This window comes from Embiotoca jacksoni, unplaced genomic scaffold (assembly GCF_022577435.1).
Source record: "Embiotoca jacksoni isolate LCO1_2020_lvr unplaced genomic scaffold, fEmbJac1.0.p SCAF_4, whole genome shotgun sequence".
NCBI lineage: Eukaryota > Metazoa > Chordata > Actinopteri > Embiotocidae > Embiotoca > Embiotoca jacksoni.
Genome location: NW_027185392.1, coordinates 10,808,359 through 10,827,205, shown reverse-complemented (window position 1 = coordinate 10,827,205; position 18,847 = coordinate 10,808,359). Strand labels below are relative to the sequence as shown.

The window sequence follows — 18,847 nt, the reverse complement described above, 5'->3', positions numbered from 1 at the left end:
TATAGCGCCAAATCACAACATAGGTTATTTCATGGCACTTAACACATTAAAGTCCTTACAGCAAGACTGTACAATATTATACAGAGAAACCCAACAATTCAACAATTCAACAAGTATCTCATCCATTTCCCTGACCTCTGTGATTCTGACCAATCACAGCAAAAGAAACATGACGTCGTTCATTCTGAACAGGCTGTGCTGCTGATGCCTTCAGGTGTTGACCTAAATATCGTAAGTGTGAACATAACGACCAGGATAAATGAGGGCAACATCAATTGTGGGTCAATTTAAGTGGAGAGGAACTCGATAGATTAGTCATCAACTGATGTTACGGTGATGCATTTAATCGTTGATAGTTTTATTTGGTTAAAAAAACCAAAAACAACAACAATTAAAACCAAAAAATAAAACTTAACGTGCTAAACAGGACGCTGGAATGAATAAGATAACGGGATCGTGATCGTTTTGTTGTGGTGTTTGTTGGTTGTCATCAAGCACAAAGAGTTATTTACGTCACGGTCCTTTCACGGTTCAGTCTGTGAGTTCAAGCCGCAGTAAGAGTAGAACATGTTCGAGGTGTACCTGAACGCAGCATACGTGAATAGCCCCGCTAGCTCCGTAGTTCCACGCACATTGACATCGGCGGAACATTTGATCCCACTGCAAGGTAACGCTGTCTTACAACTTTTCACATCACACTTTGCAAGTATGTAGATATGTTTTTTTTTATTTATTTTTTAAATGTGGGTAAATGTTTGGAATACTTTGGGGAGGGCCGGACGTACGTTTTGTGGTTTTGAGGGTCGCCTCGACAGCTAACACGCCCGGCGCATGAACATTAGCTTGGTTTTGATTTAACACAAAAGTCGATTTTGATATGAGCCGCTTGGCTAACTCCTAGTTCGCTCTGACGGTCGTGGATAGTTTTGCTTCTGGTTATCCGTCCTCCTGAAATACCAAAATACGAAACTTGTGTCACGTTTGAGGCTCCAGATGGAGCGTGCGCTGCTTAGCTCGCTAACTAGCCGCCGGTATGAATGAAGGAGGAGGAAGAGGACTCCATTGTTTATGAGTGTGCTGCTTCTGTCGCCGGGACAAACACTTCTCGGCTACGATTTTGAGTTAACTTACTTGTAAATAGCTGTACGTACTCCATCCATCGCGTCGGTCGTTAAACACTAAACACTAAACACGTTAATCTTAGTTTACTCCGCCTAATAATTCATTAATTCTTACGTGAGCTAAGGTATGCTAACGTTAGCCAAGTGATCGTCGAACATCGTTGCTAATTTAGCAAATTTATTAAACAAGTCACGAGGAACAGGATTATTATTGTTATATTATAATATCAAACTATTACGAACATGTTTGTCTACCGTTAATTCTAGTGTGCAGACTGCATATTTGTAACGCTCACTGTTAAATGTATAATTTTAATACGTTATTCAAAGACGGACAAATAAGCTTAAGTTATAATGATAAAAAATGAAATGGATCCCGACAATATCTTTTCATTAGATTTTTATTTATTCTTTAACGCTCACCTGGCTTTCATCTAAAATATGAATACGTACGTAAAAGGTCTACTTCGACACAGAGTATTGTTTTAAGAGATGTTTTCCTTGGTTTAACGCAGATGGCAGAAAACGACGTTGATAATGAACTTCTGGACTATGAAGAGGATGAGGAGCCCCAGGGAGCCAATGAGACCGGCACCCCAGCAAACAAGAAGGAGGTGAAGGGGTCCTACGTATCCATCCACAGCTCGGGCTTCAGAGACTTTCTCCTTAAACCAGAGCTGCTCCGTGCCATCGTTGACTGCGGTTTTGAGCATCCCTCAGAAGGTCCGTACGAGTTTTGTGTTGTTTTAAATTAAGTTACTTTTATCCTCCTGATGATGTGTTGTTGCCCACTCCCTGGGTCATAATCCCTTTCTTAGAGCTTCAGCTTCAAGTAACAATTTCTTCCCTGTTCATGTGAATCAAACGGGAGATTTTGAGACTTTCGCACATTTTAAAGTGCCATTTGTATCATTTTTCAGTTCAACATGAGTGTATTCCTCAAGCTATCCTGGGCATGGATATCCTGTGTCAGGCCAAGTCTGGTATGGGGAAGACAGCAGTGTTTGTCCTTGCCACCCTGCAGCAGATAGAGCCTGTAGATGGTCAGGTAGGTTGGTCATTACACTTGTGCCTCTAAGATCTTTGTTTCATACCAAAGTGTCATTAAATTGGCTCCTTTAAATGTTAAACTATTCATGATCTTTGTGATTAATGAAGGAACTGTGTGATTTTTTTGAACATTAAAGAAATAAAATTACCAAAATGTTACGTAGAAAATCAAAGAACTTGAGCAGGGAATAATGTGAGACATCTGTGATGACTAAACAGTTGATAAAACTCCTGTCCTTTTTTTTTACTGTATGACAGGTGTCTGTCCTGGTGATGTGCCACACACGAGAGTTGGCTTTCCAGATCAGCAAAGAGTACGAGCGGTTCTCCAAGTACATGCCCACTGTCAAGGTGTCTGTGTTCTTCGGTGGGATGCCCATCAAGAAGGACGAGGAAGTCCTGAAGAAGAACTGCCCTCACATTGTCGTCGGAACCCCAGGACGTACCTTGGCCCTCATTCGTAACAAGACCCTCAGTGTGAAGAACATCAAACACTTTGTGCTTGACGAGTGTGATAAGATGCTGGAGCAGTTGGGTGAGTGAGAGGAACAGAAATGACCGTTTAATGTGGAGACATCCTGTCTGAAATTATATCTGACTGATATAAAAGTAACTTTACATCACTTAAAATAGTGTTTATTTAAAAGTAAACTTAAGAAATTACCATCCAACATGTGGAGGTAATGATTAAGTTTAAAACTGTTTGATTTTTATACAAGCAAGACTGATGTCCTTGGTTATACTATTTGTTTTTCTTCCACAGACATGAGGTGTGATGTCCAGGAAATCTTCAGACTGACACCCCATGAGAAGCAAGTTATGATGTTCAGTGCAACTCTTAGCAAGGAGATCCGCCCCGTCTGCCGCAAGTTCATGCAGGATGTGAGTTATCATCTCATGTCACATGGAATGTGAATTGGTTTGATTTGATTTTTAGAAGAAACCAAAACATCATCAAACTGAGGTTTTTCCTTACAAATGAAAATTTTTGCCCACATGTATACAATTGTTACCTTTAAGATCCTGACAACAGCAAACAGGATAACTTCTTACCTATTATTTTACCAATGAATAATGTCTTATCAGTAAGTTAAGAGTGTATTTTGGTCATGTGTAGTCAGTGTGAAAAGAGATTGCATAGCTTGTCGTCAAGTCCCTTGTAGCTTTGCCCATTTGTGGCTGTCTGTGTCATAAGTGGCCATATTAGAGGGGCATATTGAACCTCCTCAGCAGATGTGGCTTGGTCAAAACGTGGCTATGCTGCAGTGCAGGAGAACACCCGCAATGGGCTACCGTACTGCGTTCATTTGTCAAAACCTAGGGAACCTCTCTTGTTTCATGCTTTTACATTTCTGATGCGAGTACAACTAATGTTGGTTCCTTCACTCCCTCGCTATGCAGCCGATGGAGGTTTTTGTGGACGATGAGACCAAGCTGACTCTTCATGGCTTACAGCAGTATTACTGCAAGCTGAAGGATAGCGAGAAGAATCGAAAGCTCTTCGACCTGCTCGACGTGCTCGAGTTCAATCAGGTATAGCCGGCATTCTATTGAAATTAGTTGGAATCAGCCATGCACATTATTTTTGGTATTTTAAATCCTTGGGAACAGGTTTGATTATCGAGTACACAGTGACATACTTGTCAGTTTACCCTTAACTTAAGCTTATCATTTTGTAAGTTTAACTCCTCTTGCGCTTTGTCCTCTAGAACACCAGCTCCTGTCCTGTCTTTGCCTTTCTCAATACAAATATGAAAATGTGCCGGACTCAATTGTTTCCTATGGTTCTTGGTAGGTGGTGATCTTTGTGAAGTCGGTGCATCGCTGTGTTGCTCTGTCCCAGCTTCTGGTGGAGCAGAACTTCCCTGCTATTGCCATCCACAGGGGCATGGCTCAGGAGGAGAGGTAGGTGTTGCTTCACACTTGGAAATTGACAGTGGTTTTCTTAAATTTGACTAAATTTATCTATATAAAGAAGCACATTGTACTCACTGCACAGCAATTTGTTTGTAATAATAAAATGCTTGGAGGCAATATCAGGATCCTGCTTGTCTGTCAAGTCAGGCGGTATTACTTTCCTCTCAGTGCTGTGTAGAAAATACCAATTTCTAAGTTATTATGATGTGCTTAATGTTTCTCAAATTTGGATATTTGGATTTATTCCTGTGGTTCATAATGTCGTTACTCCTCTGTCCCCCTCCAGGTTATCTCGGTACCAGCAGTTTAAAGACTTCCAGCGGCGGATCCTGGTGGCAACCAACCTGTTTGGCAGAGGCATGGACATTGAGCGAGTCAACATCGTCTTCAACTACGACATGCCAGAGGACTCTGACACGTACCTTCACAGAGTCAGTTCAGCTAGAATTTAATGGAAGTTGTCTGTCCGCTATCTGCAGTTTTTCATTTCCAAAACCAAAAATCCCATCAAAGAGTCTTTAGCTTGTACCAAATTTACTAATTGATATACACTTTGGAGATTGTGTTAAGAAAATATTTATAATCTGAAACTTTGTATTTTTAGAAACTAGCACTAGTGTGACATAAAAACTTCACCTTTTGTGACATTTCTGTTTCTGTCAAGCAGAGCATGCTTCGAGCCCTGACTTTCTTTTCTTTACCTCAGGTGGCCCGTGCTGGCAGGTTCGGGACCAAAGGCCTGGCTGTTACCTTCGTGTCAGACGAGACCGATGCTAAGACCCTGAACGAGGTCCAAGACCGCTTTGAGGTCAATGTAGCAGAGCTGCCAGAGGAGATCGACATTTCCTCCTACAGTAAGTTTTTCTGTTGCTTGTAAGTGCTGCGCACTTGTCTAAAGACGCTGACTTTCATGAATCACATTTGGTAATATGTGGAGTAGTATCCTGGTATGTAACAGGTTTGTTTTTAGCTAACACGTGCAAGTTCTCTTAACTTTGATGGTGGCTGCTTTGAGGCTTCTTGTCTTTTGTCATTGGGGAGAAAAGGGTGACGCTAAATGAAGCAGTGATCATGCAGCCAGAAATGAAGGTGTGGGCAGAAAAGACGGGCTGTGATTTTCTGTTCGGCACTAAAAACTCTGTTAACATGCTATGAAATATTAAGACGAGGTATCACTGTGTCCCACCTGATAACTAGTGTATAAAGTTACATCATATGACTTTTTGTCACTATATCTCATTGTCTCATGTCTTAAAATCCTCTTGTTTCTCTCTTTGCAGTTGAACAGGCCAGATGAGTCTCAAATGTCCTACCAGGGGAGACTGCGTGCGGCTTTGTTGTTGTTGTATCATCTTGGTGGAACAAAAACAAATCCTCAACATTTATTTTAAGGTGCCGTTCCCACCATATGTGTAGGCAAGTTCATAATGATAAGACAATTTTATTTTCCCAAGTCTTCATGGGGTGCTTGTTTTAGTGTTTTCCTTGTTAAAACCATGGATATATTGTTTTGGTTAAAGAAATAAAACTTTTTATACCTTATTTAATGATGCTGGATTTAATTTTTAACACTTTAAACATTAAAGTATATCAGATGTTTCAATAAAGATACAATTACACTAAACAGTATAATATCAAACATGTCTTTGAGTCACTTAACTGTTGGTAATTATACTCGCAAGAAGAGGGCGCTATCGTCACATTTTAAAGACGCTGCCTCTGTTTCCGGAAACAGCTGGCAATTTTGAACTGCCTGCCAAGTAGCATAATTTGAAACTACAAGTTGAGTTAAAATAAAACCTCACATGAAACTTTAGCTCGGGAGCCAGTTTTATCACGTGGATGGACCAACAAAAACTTGTAACAGTGCCACTGTAGTGTCTATAGCCATGAAAGTTTATAAATGTGACAATAATACAAACTTGGTTTCAAATAAAGAAACATATTTACAGAATACATTGTGATCCAACATAGGAATATTAGGAAATACAGGTTGGTGTAAGAAATTTTTCTGTGCTGCATTTTATGCAAAACAAATCAGTTGGCATTGGTTCAGTCTTTGCTGAATGCTTATCAGATCCTGATAGTGTTCCTTATCATCTAACAGTCGAAGTTACGAGGACAGTGTTATCCGTGCATGGCAGCATGCCATATAAAGGCACAATTCACTGTTTATATCCATAACATGATGTGCTGACGGAATAAAAAGTACACATTAATGACACGCTGTAGTTTTCTACATAAAACTGCAGAAGTTATTTTTTTTTTTGCAGGTGGTCACCGAGTAGTCATATTGCATTGTGGGACAGGAAGGCATGACCATTACAGTAGTTAAAGCTTCAGATGCAGCTGACGTGATCATGTTAGAGGTTCTTGTACACTGGTGACATATAGAGTCCTGAGTTTCAGGGCTAAATAAAGTGCTTTGTTGCTTTTGTGGCGTTTCTCCTCTCAGGCTGATCTGAGGGTCTCAAATAAAAGACAAAAAAAAAAATCCTCCACTCCTGAGCCAACAATCAGTTCAGAGTGCAGGAAGTCCAGGTCGTTTCAGGGCTGTAATTCAGGTCCCACGTCAGTTTGTACAAGAGCAGGCAAGTGTGTGATCCACTCTGGTCATACAGATTACAATATGGGTTGCCTTTATGTTTGTGAATAATACCAAGGCGGTCCTTTCTTTGGCAGTCAGGCGCGTGCCTGTGGTCGTCACTCACTTGGAGCCAGATTTTTTTTTTTAAATGGCCCGTCGTCTTGAAGCACTTTCCATCTTTAAGAAAGTTGACCTCATCACATTAGGGTTAAAAAACCTTTTACTAGTCTATGAACTTGTGTGTGTCTCCGTACATCCAGTGCTGTGGAGGAAGGGCCACTTCATTCAGGTGGCCGCAGTCATCACTGCATTTACATGACTGGATCAACATGGCCAGCCTCTGGAAGCGCTCGCCATCCGGGCACACAAAGGTCACAGGCAGAGTGCGCGTGCGGCGTGGTGAGCAGCACCTTCCATCTGTGCACACACCGCAGTAGTTGGGCCGGTATAGGCGGACGCTCACACATTCTCCGTAGGACAGGTGGACGGGCTCTGAGGCCTTTTGGGTGGGGGAGCAGCTCTTTCCTCTCTGCAGTGAGATTATAAATGTAAAGAGACAAGTGTCATAGTGTGGATGATAATATGTGTTGTTACCAATGGCTTCAGTAGCAACGTTCACGCAAACATCTCATACTGTAAAAAAAGAAAAAGAAGTCAAATAAGCTTGGACTTTTATGCTTGTCCCGCCCCATCCTTTTACATAATGGTAGATTTAAGCGGCTTTACACGCAAACTCATTAGTTTCATATTAGGACCAGACTTCCACTTGTTATGCCAAAACAGCGACTCAGAGGGATTACCTTTAGATTTAAGTGACCAATTTCAAGATTACAGAATTATTTAACATATCGAGTGTCCTCTTACGTTAAACACACTGACACCTGTGATCGTTCTTGGCTCCGGAGCTTTTAAATCAGGAGAGCTGAGAAAAGAGCTCCGAGTTGTGTGTCCAACATGAAGGATTAATATAGACACACCACTTCCCTGGACTCTGAGTACACAGACGGGGCCTAGCTATGGACAGTTGCTTGGCAGGAATGCCGGGGGTGGGGGACTATATTTAAAAAGGCGCCTGCCTGCCACCAAAACACGGCTGAGTAAATCAGCTCTGCCCAGTTCCCACTGGATGTGGAGCTTCCCGAAAGCACTGCTAAGATAATCTCTGTTCTTAAACTCAGGATAAAGATGGCTTTAGCACTAAGAGCATATTTACTCAGGGCCAGAACATCTAATTTTTTCATTCTTTGCGGCACAGATTTGATGTTTCAGCCACTGGTGTTTAGCTGATGGAGGGAAACAAGGAAGCAGGGCAGGTATTGTTTATCCCTTCTCTATCAGACACAGACAGATAAGAGGTCATATAGTATCCTATGATAGGTTTTTTTCACAACAGAGCAAGGTTTCACTGTGTGACAGATAAGTTATTGTGATAAGAAGTTATCTTGGCAGTAATATGGGTATTTGACCTATACTCTCCGTCTGTGTTGGTCCACCTCAGTTTAAGTTCAGTCCACCTCACCTTGGCTGGGACTGGCAGGCTGTGGCACGGCCGTATGGTGCAGATTCTCGTCTCTCTCTCCAGCTTGCACTGAGGGTTCTTGTTGGTGATCCGTGAGGAAACACCCATCCCACAGCTGCGGGAGCACAGGGACCAGTCGGTGGTCTGGACCGGACACTTCATCTCCTTAAGACTGTTCCACACTGTGGAACGTCATAGACATGAATAAAGGGGTTAGGCAGGGAGAAAAAGGAAAAATCAACTAGACCAGTGGTTCCCAAACAGTCAGGATAAATCTGACCGGTCGCAAGTCAATCGGCAGAGAAGGAGGGCAGAAAAAACACATTTCTACTCCACAAAACTATGTTTATTCTTTCAGACTTTCCTTTAATCTTGCTTGTTAGGCATGCTAGTGGTATGCCAGTCTGTTATTTGATCATTTTGGACCAGAATGAAATATCTCAAAATTTATTCCAGACATTCAATGATGATTCTAATGATTCCCTGACCTTTTCTCTGGCGCTACCATAAGCATGTTGTTTTGAGTGAAATGTCTCAACTATGAGATGGTTTGCTGTGAAATTTGGTTCAGACATTCATGCCCCCCTCAGGAATAACTGTAATAACTTTGGTGATTGCATGACTTTTCATGTAACATCATCGTGTTGAAATTTGTCAAGTAGTTTTGTTTGCTTGTTTTTATTAAGTGCTAACACAATGCATCTGAGTCAAACAGAAAAGATACATTTAATTTTTTTTATTGTGCAACCTACGATAGGGGTCAGTGTGAGCATGTTAATAATGCTGACTTTTAACTCCTTGATATATACCTTTCCCTTTTGTTTTCCCTGAAGTAGTTTTAAGGCTGTTGAAATCCATCTTATTCCACACTCAGAGACAGTATCACCTTCTCCTCCAATTAAATCTATTTCATAATAACACTAAGAGAAACTGAACAAAGTCTGGACGCACAACATAAGTTTTTACTGACTGACCCACTGGTAGGACCTTGCTTCTTATGTGGTTAACATGTGATCAAAGCCTCACAGACCTGTCAGCATGTCTGTAGTCCATTAGTCTTATTTTCTAATGTAACAATCTGAGAAATAACAGTAACACATTGGTTGAAATGGCCACAACCTGTACACATAACATATGTGACCTGTGACAAGACGACAGGTTGCTAACAGACAAGCCAAAACATCTGGGACACTGAATTAAACTACGCCACACACAGGATTCCTCTGATGTCACATGCTTTGCCCGTTTCTATGTACGAGTGTTTTAACAATTTGTCTTGATTATTGTTTTATTGACTGCAGAGCAAAGTCCCAGAATAAATTGTTATGAACAACAATACTCTTAAATGAAGGGTTCAAAGATGCCTGCAATGATAAGCAATGCTATTTTCTATTTCTCTCACCAGGCAGGTGTTCGTAGCCATGTTTGCTCTCCCAGCTACTGGACCTGACGTCTGTAAGCTGATTGGCAAGGACCAGCTCATTTTCAGGATGCTGTGGTGCGGGATGGTGCCATGGTCTGGGCAAGTGTCGTTGTGGTGGAGGCACCTGCAATGAGAGATAAGATGAGATGGAACAGTTCATCTGGTGTGTGCTTTTCACAGTGCAATCCCTATAGTGCTCCATCTCTGAAGAGGTCACTTCAGGAGAATTGATCAGGTCAGAGGTCACGATTTAAAGCACTTATGAACAGTAAGTAAGTCTGTGCAAGCAGGTAAAGCTCCATCTCAGAAAGTATTGGACAATTCTTCATGAAAGAGCATGGTCAGGAGAGTGGAATACAATGATTTGCACTTGTTTTCTTACAAGAAAATAATATGTAGAGGCTCCTGATATGTTGTCCATGGTTTCTTGTGTCTTCTGTGAGTGCACAGAACTGTAGCATATTAATTGGATCCAAAATCCCACACTAAAATCAACAAATAATCAACAATGACCAACTATCTGTGCTTTTGATTTTGATTAATCCTTTGGATTAGTTTTCTTAAATTTTGGACATTTGGGAAAATGGAATAGTTTAGAAAATAATCGTCACATGAATCAAAACAGAACATAATAGTTAGTTGCCGTCCTACTTATTCTTAATTGGTCAACTGCTGTTTGATGAAAAATAACAGATATTTATTGTCTGACTTGTCTTTCTTTCATCACCTTTTTTTTTTTCTATCAGAGCAATATCACAGTACTAAGTGATGAATTATACCTTCACTACTTGATAGTCTTCCATAAGTTTCTAAACAAACTCCATTAAGTAGTTTGTAAAACTTCTGAAAAGGGAGACTTGTCATGACATGAAAAAGCAAACCTTGTGCTTGGTTGGAAGGCGCCAGGTGCCCTTATGGCAGTCGACACTGAAGCAGCACTGCCGGGGTATCCTGACCAGACGTGGGTAGGGGCAGGACGGTGAAGCTGGAGGCAGCTTGTTGTCACAGAGAGGAGCGCAGCCAACAGCGCCATCAATACAGGTACACTGGTGTTTACAGCCGGCACGGAAGCTCTCGCCGTTCTGGTAGATCCTGCCATTGTACTCACATGTGCGTCCCTCAGATTTTGCTGAAAAGGACATGTCATATTCAGCTGAAACAAAATATTCAGAGACTTGCAAAACATAGTAAGATGTACTGGAAGCAGCCGTTGTGAAGCTATAACCAAAGGTCAACTGTGATATTCCTGTCCCAATCTCAGAGAGACAGGTCCTTCAGTCTGTAGGGACCACTGCAGCTATAGGTGTGAAAAGTGTTCCCCACATGATCCTTTTTCAGCAGCTTAAACCTTTGATTGTAATGCAAAGCTTCTCAAGATTTCATCAAAGCTAGTGACTTCACATTGAATGGTACACAAAGTCACACTGGGGACCACTAAGACTGAAAATCAAGTGGAAAAGGGGAAACAGGAAGTGTCAGACTCCTTGTCTCCAAAGCATGGAAGAGCCAGCTATTCATAGTTGTGGGGCAGCCCCAGAGATGGAGAGAGTATTTTTATCTTTGAAACCCTCTGTCGCTGTCATAAAACATCGGCGAGTCATTAAAATACCCTCTGTGCTGTCTTTGGATGTGCAAGGTTACATGTTGCTTAATCACTGAGTTGTGATGCTTTTTTCCTATGTCCTTACGCCATTTATACCACATCACATTCACCGTATGGGAGTTAATTTTGAGATACTTTTCCTTATGCATGTTAATACTTTGTTTGACATGAACAAAACTATAAAATAGGGGCCAAATAGCTGCCGATAACAGCTATTTTCTAGGTGAAATTACCTCCCTCCCAACATATATTGTTCCCTCCTCCCTCACCTCGACAGATGCCCCAGGCCATGGTCACATCGTTGCCGTAATTACACTCCAACCCTTTGTGGTGGTCACAAGGCCTCATGGGGCTGCAGTCCTGGTTAAGCTGTGCAGCACACACCTTGCAGCACCCACATCCATCTGGCACAGTGCTAACGCCTGGAGGGCAGACCAGGGGCTGTGCAGGGCACTCACACACTGCTGGGCAGCTAGCAGTCACCTGGAGGGATCACATTGTCAAACAAAACCCAAATTATTTTGTGATTGGGTCATGCATCATTTTCTACAAATATTAAAGAAAAAAAAATGCTCTGAGAGAACAGAAAACGTCTACAGTTCTTTGTCTACATCACACAACACACACACACACACACACACACACACACACACACACACACTGTATGATGTCCAGTGTATACGTTTCAGCATTTCTTTAAATTTTTTGTGAATGATTTCTAATTCTTCCACAGACTAAGCCCTGCAGGACACCTCTAAAGCAAGTCAAGTCACTGCTGGCCAGTCATCCTGGAGTGTCTAGACAGCTCAGGGGTTGTACCCAGTGCTGGCTCCTGATTTGAGTCATGGCTCAGCACCAGAGCCAACTTGTTCCAGTTTGTAGGAGTCAACATGCCACTGTGCTTTAAAAAATAGACATGAATAGACACGCTGACAACCAGGAATCATCTCCACAAGAACTGGATTCATTATTATTATTATTATTATTATTATTGTTATTATATAAGCACTAATGTGTTAGGAGTGGTAACCCCACCATAAAACACTATTTTTCAAATGTTTTACCCTGCTAATACTATTTAGGCTGACAGAAATAAATCACACGAGTGATCACAGTTAATCTGATGTTGGCTTTATGAGGATTAATTTGAGGTTCGTTAACACCAAGGGGTGTTTTTGTGCTGTTTATACCCCGGAGGTCAAAGTTTAATCGCATTTTCAGTCACTACAACGTTGTCCACGACAAATAACACATTAAATCAATCTTAATCTAGAGTTTCTGTAAGCAGACTTTGGCTCACGTACAGCGACATGAGCTTCTGTCAGGAGAGAAATATCTTACCTGTATAATGACGGCTGTTGTCAGGAGAGTCAGGTAGATCAGAAATGTCATGCTTAGCCAAATTCAAGTTTCATAAAATACAAATAAAGTTAAAATAGTTCCTTCAAGCAACAACCAACGGAATGATTGTTAGTCTTAAATAGCTTCACAACGAGTATCAGTCCTTTTTCTTCGGGGATAAGCATCTAAACTCTAATTTATACCCGCTGTGAGCCTCTGCGAGATCCCACCCCCTCTACATGGTTTTAACTAATCAGCGTGCAGGCAACAACACATACATTCTGTGTGGGCGTGGCTTTTTCACGGGGGTCGTTTGCTGATTGGTGGGCGGGTTTTGGAATGAATGTAGCCATTCATAAAAATCCCAGGGCCGCTCTGTATTTGTTTTATGAGTTAAAAATTAACATGTAACAGCCGCTTTCAAGTCACACTTCGGCACATTCCTGCTTTTGTGGCCACCACTCTCCCAACACTAAGTAAATATATTCAGCTGGGCCAGACAGCATGGTAACATTAATAACCTCCACCTCTGGGGAAAAAAAAGGAGGGAGGAATTCCTTCTATTTTTTCAGACCAATGTAGGTGCCAGGGCAGAAAATTAAAGTGGAGTGTATTAAGTAAATAGTAAGATTATAAAGCAGTTGTCAGATAAAGTGAACACACCTCTCTTTTTTCTGTGTCCATCACAGTCTGAGAAAATGTGTTTCCATGGTTTTTAAAGGGTACATTTTGATTGTTTTGCTCTCTGAGTGCTTCATCTTGAATTCAGGTGGGCCGGCTGTTTCTGACTATTATTTCTAACCACATGGTGCTGACACAGGAATGATGAGGGAATGATCACTTGGAAAGAATGGGTGAGTCGAGGTTGAAAGCAGGATTATTGTTTTAAGGGCAGCACATATGAGGGTTGGCCTCTCCCCCTCCTCTGCTGTCATTTTCTTTTTCAACCACAGGTTTCCAGCCACACCTGTCCTAACACAGAGACGTCTTTTGATGAAAGAAATGTGATAGGCAGAGATTTTGGAAGTTAGTATTCTGCCATAAATGTCCAAAGTCTGGTTTAGACCTGAGAAGACAAAAATCTTGTACATGCAGAATTAGGTAACTTTCTCTCAGCAGTTAATTATCAATTATCCAGAGGCATATTTGATTGGCTTAATTAAGGTTATTCATTTAAAAATTTGCAGCAACCCACCCATCATCACTCAGGATTAAGTTATCTTTTAGCTCTATATCTGGTGCAATCAATACAACTTTATACTTCATCCCTATGCTCCATATTTCATAATCCCTTTTTCCATAGTCACTTTTTTTTTTTTACCTACTTTCCTTACTGATTTGTGCTTTGTACCTCAATTTTGCTTATTGGTTATTTACTTACTTTCAAAATGTGCTCTTTATGTTCCTATTTAAGATGTAGACAATTTTTCTGTATTTCAATATAACTTGTACAACGCAGTCTATGAAGATGGCAATCGAAAATCTCACAAATTTCTTGATTTTGATGGACACTCTTTTTCTTAATTTTGATTGTGCCATGTGACAATTGTTAGGTGGTTACAGTGCCAAGCATTGCGCTTCAATTTTAGAATACAACTGGTGATTTGACAGGTCTCATCAACATCCCACTGCAGTTGCGACAACATGAACAATCCTAAAAGGAGGAGACGGATAAATATGAGTTACAGACACAGCAAACATCCCCATCTGCTCATCTTTCCTGTTCCTACCCTGAATCAATCTCAGAAGCCTTTGGCAGATTTGCAGATTTTATGAATCACTGAGCTGATTTCAGTCCTGACGTACCCACGTTTTTCTCAGAAAAGCAAAGTGCTTTTTAATCAGTATTGACAGTAATTCCAAAGTCACTGCTCTGCAAAGAGGGAAGTCACTGGAACTATGAACATACATACAGAAAAGGGTTTCCAAGGTGGTCAAACCAGGATTTAAAACGACACATTTCTGTGGAAAAAAAAAAAAAAATCGGTTAATTTCAATGATGCTATCAGAGGATCCACTGAAGGAGGCATAAATGTTCCCTTTGGTAAATATGTTAATTTGCACCGTTGACCAGAACCTTGTCTTCAGGCAGAAGTTCAAGCGGAGAAAACCAACTCAGCTTATTATCTGTGTTGAACAATTTGCTTTTTAAAGCTCCTCTATTTCAGAAAAAGAAAGCTTGGAGACCTTTTGTACTTTTACTTTTTATTGAACAAAATGATGTTCATTTGACTTGACCACCCTAAAACCACAACATTTTTGGTTTATACATCGGTTTTGTTTGATCAACCAAACTAGATTATTTATTGGTGAGGTTTGATATGGTTTTTGATGGGCGTTGGACAGAGCCAGATAACTGATTTCCCCTGGTCTTCAACCTAAATATTATGTTAAAATGAGGATTTCCGGGCTCCAACACATACGAGAGAAAAATCTCACTTTACTCTTGGCAAGACAGTGAATACATGTTGAGAGAAACACTGCTCTCTATGCTGAGGAACACACCACAGTCAGAAAAATTATCTCAGTCTTAGATATTTGTAAATCTGCATTCAGACACAATTTTCTTCTTAAACTTCAATCTGTTTTGGTTATCAAACTTTCACAACCAACATCATACCTTGTTCTGACTAACTAGTATTTCACTGAAAAACCCATTAGAAGCCGTGGACTGGAGTCAAGACTCAATTTAAAAAAAGGAAACCACGTCAGGAAACTGTCAGTCATAGCTCTAATGGTGTGACCAAAGAGACAAAGTCATGGCCCATCTATTTTAATCCTCCCGTGGTCATGGTACAGAAAGAGCTCTGAAAGTCCTGTGACTGCTACTGTTTTCAGTTCTACTGATGTTGAACAAGAGGGAATCAGAAGCACAGATGTCTCAGTCTGACAGATATAAAACTAATGTGTCATGAAGCAGACCAGCTTTTTCTTTACTTCATGTAAGTGCTTTTCTGCAAGAATGGTTATTTCTATTGCGGCAGCATTGTTTTATCTTCCTACAATTATAAGTGGCAATTTCCACAGGCCACTAAAGTATATCATGGGAGATGTGAATAACTTTTCTCCAAGCTGAGATTCAAACCAGAGACAGAGTGACTGTTAAAGACAATTTGCTCTTAAATAAATCAGGAAGTGGAGAGTCATTTTTCCATAATATGGTTCCTACAAATGGAAATTCATGGTAAAGTAAAAGTACCAGTAAGAAATTGGGGAAAGGAATTGCAAGTAAATCTACAAGTCAGAAGGTTACAGTTTTTCACGATTGCTAAGACATATCATTTCTCGAAACCTTCCACCCTTTTCTTAAAACTGTAAGCACAAAACCCAGTCTTCAAACTCCATTCACAAAACCTCTAAATCTTTTTGCAAAACCAAACTTTTGCCTCAAAACAGTTTCATCTGTTCTCAAAACCAAACTATGTTGTCAGACCATGTTCCAAGCCAGTCAGAATTAAAACACTACTGAGCAGTCATTACCCACTGCATCAAAAAATAGAAAACACAATGTTCAGGGCATGCAGCTCCAGAATTTTTGTTTTTGTTTACAATACAGTGAATGCATTTTGAATTTCCCAAAAAAGAAAACATTTCATAACTGAGCGGATTTAGCATTTTAGTAAAAAATAAAGTTGGGGAAAGGAACAAAGACAAAATGTAAATGAGAAGATGTTTCGTTGGAGCACACAGTCAATGAGCCAAAGGTTGATTCCCTCCAAATTTTCAATATGTAACTCTGTTGTTTCACAAAGTGAACGCTTAGTTTCAAAAATCTACATGCAGTACCGTACAAACAGTGATGGACTTTTCCCAGTCTCCTTGATATCGGCAAAGTGATGTACTGAAACATCTGTATATACAGTAGTACAGTAAACCTTCGATACTGTAACAGAAGAAATGTTTACATGTTCTCTTTTCTGAATCTCTGGATTATGGTGGACACAGAGAATCTGCTGATGTTGGGTTGCATTTTTTTGTCCTGCTTCACTCATCGTCATTCCATGAACAAGAACATGCTTTGTTACAGGAGCTCAGAGAAATTGCTTTTTTTTGTCTAGCTCTTCCTCGACCCCCTCCTCTTCCTCCATGTGCCCTACTCTCATTCTTCCGATGTCTCTCCGATAGCTCCTGTCAATTGTTGATATGAACCCTCACCTGTCAACAGCCTGTGCACTCTGAACTGGCTTATATTCGTTTAATTACACCATTTGCAACAAGTGTCATCAATTTTGAATAGTTGCGTTTATGACACTTTATGGGCTATGACACTTGTGGTTTTATCGTGTTTAACTCATGCTACATGTGGTCACCATTATGCATCACAAGTGCATCACAGTGCAACATATGTTTTAGTGAGTGAGAATGTGTTTTGAGTTTTGCAAAAAGAGTCAATGAGATCTGCAAATTGTGTCTAGGTGAACATTGTTTATGGTTTTGCCAAAAGAGTGTGTGATTTAATAAATGGGTCTAGGCTACTGAGTGTTTGGTTTAGAGAATGGTGTTTAGTGTTTTAGCGATTCAGAAAAACTAATTAGTTAAAAAGAACAGACCTTTTTGTTTTTCCAAAATGTACTTAAAAAGAATGAAAAGCAGTAGAAAAGCATGGTGAATGATACGTGTAACATTATATATGATACTAGAACAACAACAACAACAACAACAACAACAACAAAACAAGAAAAAGGTCAAAACGAAATAAATAAACAGAAGTAAAACTTTAACACATATAATTAAAAAAATGTTAATAAGTAAGCACTTTAAAGTAGTGATTGAGATAAATCTTTTCAGTTTTAGTGTTTGTTTTTTCCTGTCCAGTTAATAGCAGCAGCACACTGGAGCGAAGACAGCAGGCCAAAGAATTGTTCGATTTGGAGGCCCTTTCTCTGTCCTTGAGGGAGGATCTTGTATTGTGCTTGGCCACAAATACTGCCTGCAATAACTGACTTAAGTAGATGGGTGAGTATCCAAAAATAGTTTTATGGATAAGCGTAAACAGCGGATGTCACGATGAGGTTGCAGAGAGGGACAGTTGTTGATTAGACTATTATGCATTTGACAGCGTGTATAAATTTTATTTTCTAAGTTTTGCCTTTCACAACAACATGGTAATGTGCTATTTAACGAGATTCACAGGTATATAAATACTGTTACCCGCTTTAGGTTGGTCCCATCAGTAGTGGTAATGTAATGTAATCTCACATGGCTGAGAGGTACAAAGTGATTGCAAGATGATACACAAAAACATTATGGGAGGCACAACTTTATGAGAAAGGGCTGATGTGGGAAAACAGGAAACGTCCACAGGAAAGAACAGTGAATAAAAGTAGGTAAGGGAGTGGTGAGAGACAGAAGAAAGAGGGAAAGGCAGAGGGGAGGAGTGTTTGTGTGAGTGAGGTGGTGGATGTTCGGGGGTGGGGTAGTGGTGGTGGTGACAGGTGTTTCATGGTAAGAGAGTTTGTTTTTTCAAGAGGAGGAGTGAGCAAGTTCCCCGTTGACTGGTCTCGTCCGCCACGATGGGGTTCCTGGCAGTCTGGCGGTATGGTATTTCACACAAAAACAGACTGCTGGTACCCCGGCCCGTACCACTTTTAAGGTCACATGAACCAAATTACACGATACTAAGGTCATAGGCTTTTACATACAGACAGACGAAAAGAAGTCCATGTTACATAATGTAATTCCAATGTAATTATCCAAATGGGAGCATGAAATGGAGTCTTACAGAAGTGGAGTCCTGAGAGAAAAAGGAGGACAAAAGACTGCAAGCAGTGGCAACGGGGTTATTAGTTTCTCTGCTGCTGCAGTGGAAAAGTCTAAAAAGCATGTGGGAGCTTTGTTTATGTGTGTGAAAGGAGAAAGGCGTGTGTATGCTATTGCTATTTTTGAAATAACAGCATATACCTGAGTATTGATTATCCAGAGAATGTGTGGGAAAGCCCACAGTGGGACTGTGTTTGTATGCATCCACCACACTCCTCATATAATATTATAATGTGTAATGAGATATGGGCTAAATCTAGCAACGACATATGGTTCTCGTGTTAATGAACTGTGCAGTTTACCAGAGCTTTGTAAAGTTATATAAGAGAGCAGGACTCGGCTTTCTGGAGAGAGGAGACAGGCCTGACCAAGACTGAAAACAACTTGAATCTAGGACAGCCTCCTTGGAGCAACTTCTCCCTCTGGTGGAAGTTTCAGAACCAAATGATGAATATAACATAAAACCCATCCCTTAATAAGATTTATAAGAATACAGTACCGATAAGATAAAAACCTGTCTTACAAC

At 40.5% G+C, this 18,847-nt stretch overlaps 2 protein-coding genes across 3 annotated transcripts; one reads left to right on the top strand and one right to left on the bottom strand.

Moving 5' to 3' along the window:
- Window positions 1-573: 573 nt before the first annotated feature.
- LOC138209135 (ATP-dependent RNA helicase DDX39A-like) lies at window positions 574-5,630 on the top strand. 2 transcript variants are annotated; one of them, XM_069167515.1, is made up of 10 exons: window positions 574-667; window positions 1,637-1,844; window positions 2,042-2,169; window positions 2,430-2,706; window positions 2,935-3,053; window positions 3,573-3,704; window positions 3,967-4,076; window positions 4,375-4,519; window positions 4,795-4,942; window positions 5,369-5,630. In XM_069167515.1, the coding sequence occupies exons 2-10, from the start codon at window positions 1,637-1,639 to the stop codon at window positions 5,383-5,385; spliced, it is 1,284 nt and encodes a 427-aa protein (XP_069023616.1). In that variant the 5' UTR covers window positions 574-667; the 3' UTR covers window positions 5,386-5,630. The 2 variants fall into 2 exon arrangements, with proteins under 2 accessions (XP_069023616.1, XP_069023617.1); XM_069167516.1 differs by lacking the exon at window positions 574-667 and adding an exon at window positions 1,124-1,143.
- A 336-nt stretch (window positions 5,631-5,966) lies between these two features.
- On the bottom strand, window positions 5,967-12,716 carry LOC138209136 (CCN family member 1-like). The gene is made up of 6 exons (XM_069167517.1): window positions 12,562-12,716; window positions 11,490-11,703; window positions 10,499-10,746; window positions 9,597-9,741; window positions 8,195-8,376; window positions 5,967-7,204 (listed from the first exon to the last, which is right to left on the bottom strand). Exons 1-6 carry the CDS (start codon window positions 12,610-12,612, stop codon window positions 6,899-6,901), a joined length of 1,146 nt encoding a protein of 381 aa, XP_069023618.1. The 5' UTR covers window positions 12,613-12,716; the 3' UTR covers window positions 5,967-6,898.
- Between the last annotated feature and the right edge of the window lie 6,131 nt (window positions 12,717-18,847).

What these genes read in the sequence shown, in the direction of transcription:
- LOC138209135 (XM_069167515.1), top strand. Translation starts at nt 1,637, where the DNA reads ATGGCAGAAAACGACGTTGATAATGAACTTCTGGACTATGAAGAGGAT. An exon ending in TAGAGCCTGTAGATGGTCAG is followed by an intron (nt 2,170 to 2,429) that starts GTAGGTTGGTCA and finishes ACTGTATGACAG; the next exon opens with GTGTCTGTCCTGGTGATGTG. An exon ending in TAAGATGCTGGAGCAGTTGG is followed by an intron (nt 2,707 to 2,934) that starts GTGAGTGAGAGG and finishes TTTCTTCCACAG; the next exon opens with ACATGAGGTGTGATGTCCAG.
- LOC138209136 (XM_069167517.1), bottom strand. Translation starts at nt 12,612, where the DNA reads ATGACATTTCTGATCTACCTGACTCTCCTGACAACAGCCGTCATTATA. An exon ending in CAACAGCCGTCATTATACAG is followed by an intron (nt 11,704 to 12,561) that starts GTAAGATATTTC and finishes TGATCCCTCCAG; the next exon opens with GTGACTGCTAGCTGCCCAGC. An exon ending in GCCTTCCAACCAAGCACAAG is followed by an intron (nt 9,742 to 10,498) that starts GTTTGCTTTTTC and finishes CTCTCATTGCAG; the next exon opens with GTGCCTCCACCACAACGACA.